General features: G+C 51.9%; 1 protein-coding gene across 1 annotated transcript in view; it reads right to left on the bottom strand.

The window, feature by feature from the left end:
* GRIK4 (glutamate ionotropic receptor kainate type subunit 4) overlaps positions 1–11,712 on the bottom strand; it is a 394,611-nt gene that overhangs the window by 150,019 nt on the left and 232,880 nt on the right. The window contains exons 8-9 of the mRNA XM_006148794.3: positions 6,027–6,179; positions 5,257–5,361 (exon numbers count right to left, since the gene is read on the bottom strand). Of these exons, the coding sequence (XP_006148856.1) occupies positions 5,257–5,361; positions 6,027–6,179 (258 nt within the window). The remainder of the gene's footprint in view (positions 1–5,256; positions 5,362–6,026; positions 6,180–11,712) is intronic.

Here is an 11,712-nt window from a genome sequence, read left to right as displayed (position 1 = left end):
TGTGTGTGTGTGTGTGTGTGTGTGTGTGAGAGAGAGAGAGAGAGAGAGAGCGCGAGAGAGAGAAAGTGAGAAATCACTCTCCAGGGGGGTTAGTCTCAGCTATCCCTTCTCCTCCATTATCCTCTCAGGATCTTGGGCATGCACATGTGCACGCGCACACATGCACACACATGCCTTTAAGCCACTGGGTCTGGGACTTGAACTGCAGTCAACCATGTGGGAGTCCAGCGACACAACCGCTACACCATCTGCATCACAACTTTGTTAAAAGATTTCTCAATTATGAAGGGAGACTGCCCTATTCTAATGTTACCTAGGGCATCTTTTGGGTGTTGAAAAAGGAGAGTAAGGAATGGAGAAGGAGGATCTAACGTAGGCCAAAACCGGGGGACGGAGCCGAGCGACACCCTCCACATCAATGCCCAATGCATGGCAGTGCTATCTATGTCATTACTACATAACTGGGAGAGGGCCAGGTTAGAAATGCCCCTTCCAGGACATCACAGAGCATTTTCCCCAGACAAGCTCCAGTGGGAGCTCCACAGAGTTCCTGGAGGGAAAATCCTCCCCAAACAGAATCAAAACAGTAATTTTTTAAATGGAAAAAAAAAAAACCCACAAAAAAACAAAAACCTGAATTCTGGAAGACTATTTTTAAAATGGTAATAATCCTTTAATCAGCCACCGGCCGGGAATATGGTATTTGGTTCAGACATTTTACCAATTACGACCCACTGGTTCTCTGCATGGTGCTTTCTACATAATCAAAACCAGATCTCAACAGTCACTCGCCCAGACAGGAAGAGAAAGAATGAAACCAAACTCAAACAGCGCCCCTCCTAACGCCAGCCCAGCTCAGCAGGTCTTCAGGAACCAGGAGCTGGCCTGGTTTGCAGCAGGTGGCAGCAAAGTTACAGACCTGGGGGCTCAGGGGTCCAGGAAGGTAGGCCAAGGGTGGAAACCCTAAGAACATGGAATTTGGAGAGGGACGAACCTGAGTGTAAATTCCAGCTCTGCCCAAGGTTCTTCTAACTGGGACTTGGGCTCTGTCCCTCACTATCCCTGAGCTTCAGTTTACTTCTCCGAGAAATGGGAATTTATCTACCTCGAAGGTTGGCCTCGAGATCAGAAGCGACCTGTGCCAAGTGCCCGTGGTGTCCAGTTTGCAAAAGGTCCCCTCAAAAGGTGTATTTCCCCCACTCCTTGTCTCTCTCCTCTCCCTGGGCAGGATCACCTTGGAAGGACTCAAGAGACCATGAGAGTGGAGACACTGACACTCCCCCACCCTGGAAGAGCAGCCCAATTAATTATCACTCCCACAACCATTTCCTCACCCTGTAATAAGCAGGGGAAGGACACCTGTCAAGAAGCAAAGATGGGGCGGTGATTGGGATGGGACCCGGGGACCAGCTCTGCAAAGCTCGCTCTGTGTCCATGACACGTGGTTTTCACTTACTTGGTAGTCACGCCACCTGAACCAGCCAGGGAGGCGGCAAGACAGTCGCCGGATTTGTCGAAGAAAAACGGGAATAAAGAAGATTACTGCCACTCACTTAATAAGTCCAGTTAGGAGCGTGTGTCCCGCAGGGCAGCTGAAGGTCAAGGTCCCACCCTATCTAATGGTCACCCTGCAGCGGATGCCATTCGACACTGGCTCAGAAAGATAGATAGGGGAGGTCACGGGGAGGTCAAACAAGATCCCCGGTGCCTAGAGGCTGCGGCTCACTAACCCTCTGCTGCTAGGATAATGTTTGTCATAAGGGTCATCTCTAGACCACCTACCTTATCCTCATCTGTCTAGCTGCCAGTTAAAAATACGCAAGTTCCTGAGTCAGACAGTGGCACAGAGGGAATGCCACACTGCAAGGCTGAACTCACAGGAGAGGCCCTGGGCTCATGTACCAGGGCCCCCTTACAGGCCCAGTGCACGCCTGGCACGCGTGTGGATCTGGGATCTGAACTGGGTGAGGGTGCACTGTGGTGTGAAGGCCCTCAGAGGGTGCCTGTCTTTCTTCTGCTTATGTGGAAGAAGGAAATAAACTTCAAAAAGAATTCAGATTGCCGAAATGCATGCCGTTTTACTAAGTCAAAATGTATGGCAGTGGGGCCCGAGGGTGCACATTTTAAAATGAGCATCCTTGATCAGTCTATACACATCTACATGTAAGACACCTGGCCTACACCACTGGGGGCAGCTGAGGAAGAGCGACCGCTCCTGAGAATGTCCTGGCAGAATCCCTTGCTGAGCTGGACTGGGGCGGGAGCTGCTGATTTTTTTTTTTTTTTTAAGGTTTTTGCCATAGGGTATGTACACTGTTCAGAAAGAGACAGAGACAGTGAGAGAAGAAGTGATAAATCACCCTCCAAAAGGAATGGCGACACTGAAATCCCTTCTCCATTTCCTTCCTGGGATTCTGGGCACACACACACATGAGCCCAGCATGAGTCTTAAGTCACTGGATCTGGGACCGGTTCTGGGACTCGAACTGCAGTCAGCCATGTGGGAATCCAGCTCCTTAACTACTGCTCCTGCTACCCTTGATGATACTTTTCTTAATGACGAGCTAGTCCTGTGGACTCCCAGCTGAAAGAGCCCGTCTAAGTGGTGGCTGCTGGAGGAGCAGAATTGAGATGAAGAGGTACTTTGAGCCTAATCAGCTGTCCTTCGAGTGGAGGGCAGGATCAGGGCCACCAGCCAACTCTGCCACCACGGGTGTCACTTAATGGGGTGTGGGGAGGTATGGAAAATGGGCTCTCCTGGGGAGCACTCACAGAGCAGGACTCAGACCCAAGGGGCGTTTTTCAAAGCCTGGGGGCAGGCAGCCTATGGAGAGGGTTCAGGGCCTGGCATGAGACCGTGTCCTTGTGACTGCTCCCCACTGTCACCTCCACCCCATTTCCTGTTTCATTTTTCCTCAGAGCACTGACATGGCATTCCACACCTTTGTGTGTTCACTGTCTGGCCCCTACTACGAGACAGGCTCCCCCAAAGCAGACACTTCCTCCACTTTCACACTCCTGTGCCAAGCAGGGAGCCCGGCAAACACTCAGTGAGCATTTCTGGAAAGAATGAATGGGTGTCCTTCACCTGACCCCCCTGGGGCTCAAGGAAGGGTCTGACAACTTCCCCGTAGGCTGGCAGTTTCACTTGTTCAGGGAACTACGAACCTAAAGACATGGTATGAGTTTAATGTCCCCAAATTGCAGCTATTCTTTTTTTATATATATCATTCTCCCATGATAGACTGGAAGCTATCTCTCAATGCAGGGGCCATGACTTTTTCAGCTTCATTTCCCCAGACCCAGTGCTGTGGCTGGTACATACTATGTGCTCAATACATTGTTTATTAGGTAAATGCCAAGACCATTTTGTGACACTCCATCCCCATAGTTTCTGGCTATCTGCCTATCTTTCCCTCACTTTAGCAATTATAAAAAAAAAATGGTACTCAAGTCTTGATTAAAGATGATGTCACTTAGGGTCACCGAGTGGCATAGTAGTTAAGGTGCTGGACTCCCACATGGCTGACCATGGTTCGAGTACCAGACCTGGCAGTTTGAAACTCATGTCGGATGCCCAAAATCCCAAGAGGACAGTGGAAGAGAAGGCATTGCAGTAACCCCCCCCACCAGAGGGTGATTTCCTGCTTTTTGTCTCTGTCTCTGTCTCTTCAGCAAGTACACATGCATTGTGGCATAGCCATCCTCTTGAGGGTGATTTTTTGCATCCTGTGTCTCTCTGTCTCTTTAGGGAGTGTACATGCTCAATAGCAAAAAAAAAAAAAAAAATCTCAAATAAATAAATAAATAAATAAAGCCATAACTCTGGCCAGGAACTGAGAGGAGATGCTGACAGAGTGCCCAGGGCTCAAGTGGGACTCACTGAACTGAGAGGAGATGCTGACAGAGTGCCCAAGGCTAAAGTGTGACTCATTCTTTTCACCTTCTTCTCTTCCAAGAAGAGATGTTCCGACAGCCCAGCACAGTCCCTGGCCTCCTGGTCAACTTGTGAGAGGGTCAATCAGGCCTCGAGACTCAGGGACAGAGCGTCAGGAGGCAAGGGTGTTGAGCCTCTTGGTGTGAGGTTTCATCTGAGTCCTCCAGAGTGCTTGATGACAGAATCCCTTCCTGGGCCCTACCCCAGACCCACCCAACCAGACTCTGAAACCTGCACTTTTAACTCATGACCAAAGTGATTCTGCTGCATAGTCTGCTATGAGGAAGCACTTGCAATGTCGAGGTAGACATCTTTTGGTTCTGAGCCAACGCTGCCATCACTGATTGTCCTAAGCAATGCTGCTGGTCTCCCTGAGCCTGTTTCCTCACTTGCACTTGAAATACAGGTACCTACTCAGTAGGGTGCAGTGAGAAAATACACATGGCACAGTCACCATGACGCAAGGCCATGGCGTTGCTAACTGAAAGCTTCCATGGGGACTGTGAAGGGGAAGTGGTGGCAGTGGTGATGAGGGTGCTGCTTCATACTCTGCAAAAGGAGACTCTGCACCCTGTAGTGCTGCTCCCTGGTCCTGGAGGTCAGGAAGCTCTCCGGTATGCAGCTTCCTACTGTAATCAGTGCCGAGCTTCCTGCTTTCCCGCCTTTCTAAGGCCGAACACAAGGGTGAGTAGGGGGAAGGGGCGGGGTCTTGGGATGCTGTCGGAATCCCAGTTTCCTCTGATGGAGAGGGTCAGAGGGAAGAGAAGACTGCTAGTGGAGGTGAGTGAGAAAGGAGCAGACTGCTCACAGGAGCTGGGGAGGCAAGAGCAGTCAGGTGGCAGATAGGAGAGGCCTGTGTGGTAGACAGGAGGGCCTGGGGCTGGGGGCGGGTCCGTCAAGGCCTGACTGGGGAGAAGTGCTGTCTGCTGTCTGTTCCAATGCCCGAGGACTCCCTCAGCCATGGGGATCTGATTTGTGCCCCAGCCCAGGGCTAGTGGGGCCTAACACAGGTTCCAGGGTGAGAGCGAGACTCGGGGAGTAGGATTACCCAAGAGTGAGCAAGGCCCAGGAGTTCTATTCTTATGTGACACCCCCTTGTCACCCCCTCTCCTTTTTACTCCACAAAGTAGGGTTGTCCCCCTTGGCATTTTTCTGGGGGGTGCAGACTGGGACCCATGCCAGCTGATCTGGAGGCAGGAAGGGGCAGGGCTGTGCTGATCAGGAGGCCATCCTGAGGGCCAAGATGTCAAAGAAACAGGCTGGGGACAGAGCAGGTACAGAGGAGTACTCTGCCATCAGGGTAGCATAGCTGGGCTTACCTGCCGAAACCCGTTCCTGGTGAACTGTAGGATTTTCAAGGCATAATTGGACCTCTGGCCTTTGCTGTTGAATTCAATGTGGCCGGTGAGACCTTCCAATTCTACCTGTCCAAGAGAGAGTGAGTTACAGCACCAAACAGGTCCACGTACCACACAGCCCCGAGCAGGCATGCCCTACTTGAGCTACCTCAGGGTACCTGAGAGAGGACCAACACCCTGCCCCCACAGCATTGTGAGATGACAAATGTGATGTCTCTGGGCCCAGCTCAGACCTGGCCAGGCTGGAGGCAAAGATGTACCGTGCCCGGTCATCACATAACAGCTTCATAAACCCACATAAGCCACAATGCCAACTTGAGCTTAGATCCCCTGCTCCTCCTCAGGCCCTTGGCTTTCAATAGTTTCTATCCTCTTCTGGTAGCTGTTCACCCAGCCCAAGGCCTGCAAGAGGTTAGGATGGTGCCATACCTGGCCCTCAGTGCAAACCGCAAGACACTTCACCAGGCTTCTCCAGCAGGAGGTGGCCTCCTCGCGGGATGGACATTCAAGGCCTGTTACTAGTTCAAGGCTCAAGGGCCACGGCCTACTGAACAAACCTGCTATGGATTCTCAGCAGCATGAGGGATTAGGCAGCAAATGTGGCCCCGTGTTCCACTTAGCTGGGTCACCACGAATCACTGTTGTATGGGGGTGGTGGCTTGCTGGGGACCCCTGGGGCTGACAGGCTCCCGTGCCTTGAACAGAGTGCCAGGGCCTCAGCCACCCCTCACCATGCGCAGGTAGTTCATGAGGCTGGTGCCGTGCTGCCAGATCTGGGCAGAGCCACACGACAGGGGCTTCACGCCAATCTCTTGACTCCGGTTCAGCTCCTGCACGGCAGTCACCACAGCGTAGACGGCGTCAAACAGCAGGGCTGAGGACAGCTGGAAGGGGGCAAGGAGCAGTGAGGGGGTAGGTATGAGACAAAGAGCAGAGGAGGAAAAGGGAAAGCAGCGGATGGGGGAAATAAGGGTACATTTTTACAGCCCTTGGTCCCCTTTCCTGTCTCCAGACCAGCCCTACCCGGCAGTCCAGGTGCCAGCCCAGACAATGGTGGTGGAGGCCTCTTGAGGATTGAAGAATCACACTATCTCCTTTGGGCCCTAAATGATCTGGATAATATTGTTTTCTTTTCTTCTTTAAGCACATTATATTTCTTTAACTGTCATTCCATCATTGTACATCTTAGTAACTCACAACATGATGTTCAAAGTACACATGTAGTACATGACAATATTCCATCATTGTACATCTTAGTAACTCACAATGTGATTTTCAAAGTACACATGTAGTACATGACAACTGAATTAAGGATATTACCATATATGTCATTTTAATAGAGAACTTTACATTCTTCTGTCTGTTAAATGTTTCTTCCTGTTGCCTCTCCCACCTACCCTCTACCACTCACTCCCCTCCCTTACAGTCTCTGGTACCTACACTTATCCTCCCTACTATCATGTTTTCAGACCTGTCATCGGATTCAAAGTGGATGAATATAGAAGACTTTATGCTAAGCAAAGTGAGCCAGATTTTGAAAGGCGCCCACTGTATATCCCCGCTCAATATGTACCAATATCTGCACTCTATGGCAGAAGTTTGAAAGAATAATCTTTTCTCTCTTTGATCCAGGTGTACCAATATCTGCACTCTATGGCAGAAGTTGGAAAGAATATTCTTTTCTCTCTTTGATCTAGCGAAGTAACTTCCATTGCTTTCAGGAATTCCCAAGAAGAGGATAGGGCTGCTTATGTCAAGAAGAGGAGAAACTGGCCACTTCCCCTAGGTTTGGCCATTCTGTGAGTCTCGGTTGGAGGTTGCCTCCTCCTAGAAGACCCCTATGATGCTGTTTCTTCCTAGATGTGCCCACTGTTACAATCCATCTTGTTCTGTTCAACTTGGTGAGGCTAAATGAAGCACCACACTCTATGTAATAGTGTATGGCAGGATAGAGTAAGGTGGGATTGGAAAGAGAGGCAAAGGACATGAACAAGGCTAGCACGAGACTGAAATGAACCCACAAAGGCCTGGTGGGGGACCAAGTGAGGAACAATGGCTAGGTGATCAAGATGATGTCATGGCAGCACCACTACTGGCACTGAGCGATCTTGGTAGCTAAGTTATTAGATATGGGGGTGAGGGGGAAACAAGGGAGGAAAACAGGCATTCCAGAAGGTAGAACTACAGGAGCAAAGACCAGGAGGTGGAAAGTGAGGAACACACCTGAAACGAGGGGGGCCATGAGTCAACTGTACAGGCAGAGGCCAGGCTGCCGAAGGCTTTAAGCCAGGAAGCTAGGGAAGGGGTCAGGGCAATTGGGTGTCCATAGTTTTATTCTTTGCCTTAAACCACACATTCCTTAGAATAGGGAGCATGCAGGACCTCAATCTCCACACCCCGTGCTGCATCTAGCGTGGGGCTTGATGTGTGGTTGGCCCCATGACACATTTCTGGACTTGAAGTGAATGAAGTCTTGGCTGAAACCTACTTGCAAACCGATGGCTTAACTCAGTGTGGGCAGCATTTGAGGCGGGGAGGGCCGTGTTGTCTGTTGGAAGTGGTGGGAAGAGAAAAACAGAAGACTCGGCCTTGGGGCAAGTGCAGTCTCAAGGGATAGGACACTATGCTGTGTTAACGTACATGAGGCCCCTGACAAGGGAAACCTGAGTGTGAATGGCTGTGTGGTCCACACTGCACAGGGGCTGAGTGAGGCCCAGCAAGGCAGGTGGAGGTCCCTGGGAGGAGTGATGCCGGGGCCAGACATCCACACATGGTCCCTGACGAAGCTCCTTCCTGGAACATGATTTCTTCCCGTTGGTAATTACATACAGCCACGCGTAAGACTTCTCTTTCAACCAGACGTCCCGGGTGGGCCAGCAGTGCCTGTGTCCACATTACAGGCTTCTTACAACCCGCCTCCTCCCTGGCTGGGCACTGGGACACTGGAGCTTCCGAGGCAAGAGGGAGGGAGGCCATCTGGGGCTTTTGCAAGCTCTCCAGGCAGGGCGTAAGCAGCACAAGATGGAGAGGGGCAGAGGAAAGAGCTTGAAAGTGCGAGCACTAAACCCAGAGTCCTCACACAGCCCCTGCCCATGTTCCAAGTGATCTTAGGCATGTTACTGAGTCCTTCAGAGTGAGGCTTCCAAGTCTGAGAGAGGGAGGTAGTGGTCCCGGTCTCCCAAGTCTGTAAAAGTGTGCTGCAAACAGAGCATCAGGGTCCAGATTCCTGAGGGCAGGGGCTGTGTACCCCTGGGTCTAGAGAGGGGTTGGCAGGGACTGGCTGCCCCAAGGAGCCAGGGAGTCGTGTGAACATGGAGCAGGAAACAAGCCTTAGTTCCTGCATAGTTCAGCAACATGCCAGGTCAGGAGGCCTGTCATTGAAACTGGGTACACTGGTATTGGATAATCTTATATATATGTATATTATGTATATATTATTATACATATTTTTAAGACAGATTTTTGCTATAGCGCACATGAGCTTGCCGGAGAGACAGAGAGAAACAGAAAGTCAGAAAGTGAGAAATCACCCCCCCAGGGGGATTGGTCACACCGCAATTCCTTCTCCTCTCGGGATTTTGGGCACGCACATGCGCCCAGCGTGAGTTTTTAAGTTGCCGGGTCCAGAACTCCAACCGTTGTCAACTACATGAGAGTCCAGAGACATAACCATTGTACCATCCGCGGGTCCAGATACTGGGTCATCTCTTAAAGGGCAATTACAGAGGAAAGCAGCCAGTGGCTTTTCGGCTCCAGTCTGAACTCACCTGCCTTCTTCCTTGCACTCTCTCCCTCCCACTTGCTGCTTCTTTCCCTCCTTCGCCCCTCTTTCCATTCTCCCCACTTATTTGCAGCCCCTATTATCTGGCAGGGATTATAGATCCCACAGCTTCCCATTCCCACAGAGAAACCGACCAGGAGGGCGACTCTCCTCTGCCTTTACCCAGTCTTCTCTGTCCAGCTCCATCAGCCTCCTTTCTGTCCCCTGGTCCCAAAGCTGTGAGCCAAAGAATGGGCAGGCAGGGCACTGAGGTCCCACAGTCAGGATCAGTGCAGACCCCACAGTCGTGCTGAGCTGGCTAAGAGGGCAGCTGCCAGGAGGGCGCACTCCCCGAGCCACTCCCATTTGCCATTTGGAGCTCTCCTCTCCACCCACCACGTCCCCTTGGCCACTTGGCTCCTCCCCTCATCTGATTGGAGGCTCCCCTGCAGTACTCCGTGCTCCTCAGGAGCCCCACGGTTGTCCTTGTCTTTTGCATGAAATTCATTTCCCCTGAGCATATGTGGCTTTTTTATTAATGGGCCCCTCACATTTCTGTGCCAGAAGGACCTATGGAAATGATGACTTCTACAGACTCTGGTTCTCTGGCTTAGACGAACATCTGCCGAAGGGCAGCCAGTTCCCCCTTGGACACTGGCCTGGTGCTCCTTTAGTCCAGCTACATGTGGACACTGCAAACCGGCCTCCAGCCCAGCTTCTCCCCTGCCTTTCAATCCATCTCTCTCTTCTAAGACGCCCCACATCGCAGAGTGTTTGAATTAGAAAGGATTCTAGAAATCAACTAGTCTCACTCTCTCATTTTCCAATGGAAGAAATCAAGGAGTCCCCCTCCTGCCTGAGATCACAGAGCTAGATGACGCAAGGCCAGAACAGGGAGCCCAGCACCCCTGGCAGTCGCCCAGTGAGGCTCTCCTCCAGGGGTTGTCTTTGTTATCACAGATTTATTCTCTGTCTGCCGGGACAACCTTGCCAGGCTTTCAGGACACTGACACCTTCTCAACAGCCAGCGGGAGCCTGGGACTTGGGACAGGCTGGGGCAGGGAGGGGCAGTCAGCAGCCTTCTCCAGTGTCTTGGGTTGACTATCCCCAGGGTACCTCCTCAGCTAAGAACCATCATCATCATTATTATTATTTAATTTGCTTTAGGGCACATGTGCTCACCAGAGAGAGACAGAGAGAAGGAAAGTGAGAAAGCAAGCTGCCAGGTCCAGGACTCGAACCTTTGTCGTCCATGTGGGAGTCTAGTGCCTTAACCACCATGTCACCTGCTGGTCCCTCATTCTTCATCTTATTTGAAGTTTCCTCCCCTTTCTCAAGCTGCCAAGAGCGTCAGAGGACCCTGACGCAGCCCCAGGGCCCAGGTGAGCTAAGCGATCAAGAGCCATCTCAGCCCTTCAGCTAATACGGGATTCGGGCCAGGGCCAGTGCCCAGTGGAACATGAGCTGAGAACTGGGCTGGGCGTTGCTCTTCAGGAAAGTTCCCTTTGTCCTAAAGAGACAGTCCTTCTGTCTCCTTTGGACATGGTCATGTCTGGACGTGATGCCTGGAACTGAGAACATCCTGGTTCCAGCCTGAGCACCAAGTTGACGCCGAGTGACAGCACGGGGATTGGAAGGATCCGGGTCTCCAACCACAGCCCTCTGGAATCTTGCCACGCCTTCTGGTAGTACATGCCCTTTTTGCATAAGACATTTTAATTCAGGTTTCTGTTGCTAGAGGTGAGAGCACCCTGAGTGGCTCCGAGGCCCTGGGGACCCCTTCTTCTCAGCAGCTTCATTGTATGAGGCCCTAGGAGAGGCCCAGGCCACTTCCTGTTTCCCAGAGCCCCTTCTCCCTCTGGCGCTGCTGTGCCCTGCTCACCACAGCACACCTGCAGAGGAAGCTCTCACACCACTCCTCATGTTCTCCTACCAAGCCCCAAGCTTGTCCCTGCCACACACGTGTCGCTCTTCCCACACCATCTGGGATGCGGGTTTCTGGGCGGGCACTCTCTTACTCATGCAGGGCCCGGATGCTGAGGGTTCGGCACATTCATTCCTTGGCATTTCTAACTCCAGGAACTTCACAATTCTTCGAGAGCTTGCTAGCACTCACAGCTCCAGCTCAGGATGCTGAAGGCGGGCGGGCGTGGAACGGCCGGTCTGGTCTCTATCCGTGTGCCAATCCTCAGGGAGCGGCACGGTGACTCACCCCTTTCTCTGCGGTCCGGCCTGTGCTGATCTGAACTGACATCCTCCAGCCCTGAACATCATCTACCTGCACGGCAGTCTCCTCGGGGGGCCGCCATCTAAACCAGACCCCCTCTTCAGCAGCTCCTGGCAATCTGCCCAGGGCTTCTTAACCCCCCCAACCACTTCCCTGAGGACTCACCTCCCATGCCTCCCTCTCCTGCTTCTATGCCCCTGCCGCCAAGTTCCTTCCCTCCCGGTTAACCTCGTGCTGTCAGCTCTGCCTCCTCAGTCTTCCACCTCGGTTCAGATCTCCATCCCAAAGCATCCTCTCTTCTATTCCTGCTTCCCCTCTGCTATCATTTTCTAATTTAGCTCTGGTGACGTTTGGGACTGTAGTTACGAAAAGGCCTCCTGTTATAAAAGCCCTCCTCCTCCTCAAAAAAAAAAAAAAAGGGGGGGGGAGC

Source organism: Tupaia chinensis, unplaced genomic scaffold (assembly GCF_000334495.1).
Source record: "Tupaia chinensis unplaced genomic scaffold, TupChi_1.0 Scaffold000247_1, whole genome shotgun sequence".
Classification (NCBI taxonomy): domain Eukaryota; kingdom Metazoa; phylum Chordata; class Mammalia; order Scandentia; family Tupaiidae; genus Tupaia; species Tupaia belangeri.
Note: the sequence above shows the minus strand (reverse complement) of the source record. Positions and strands in the feature narration are given on the sequence as shown.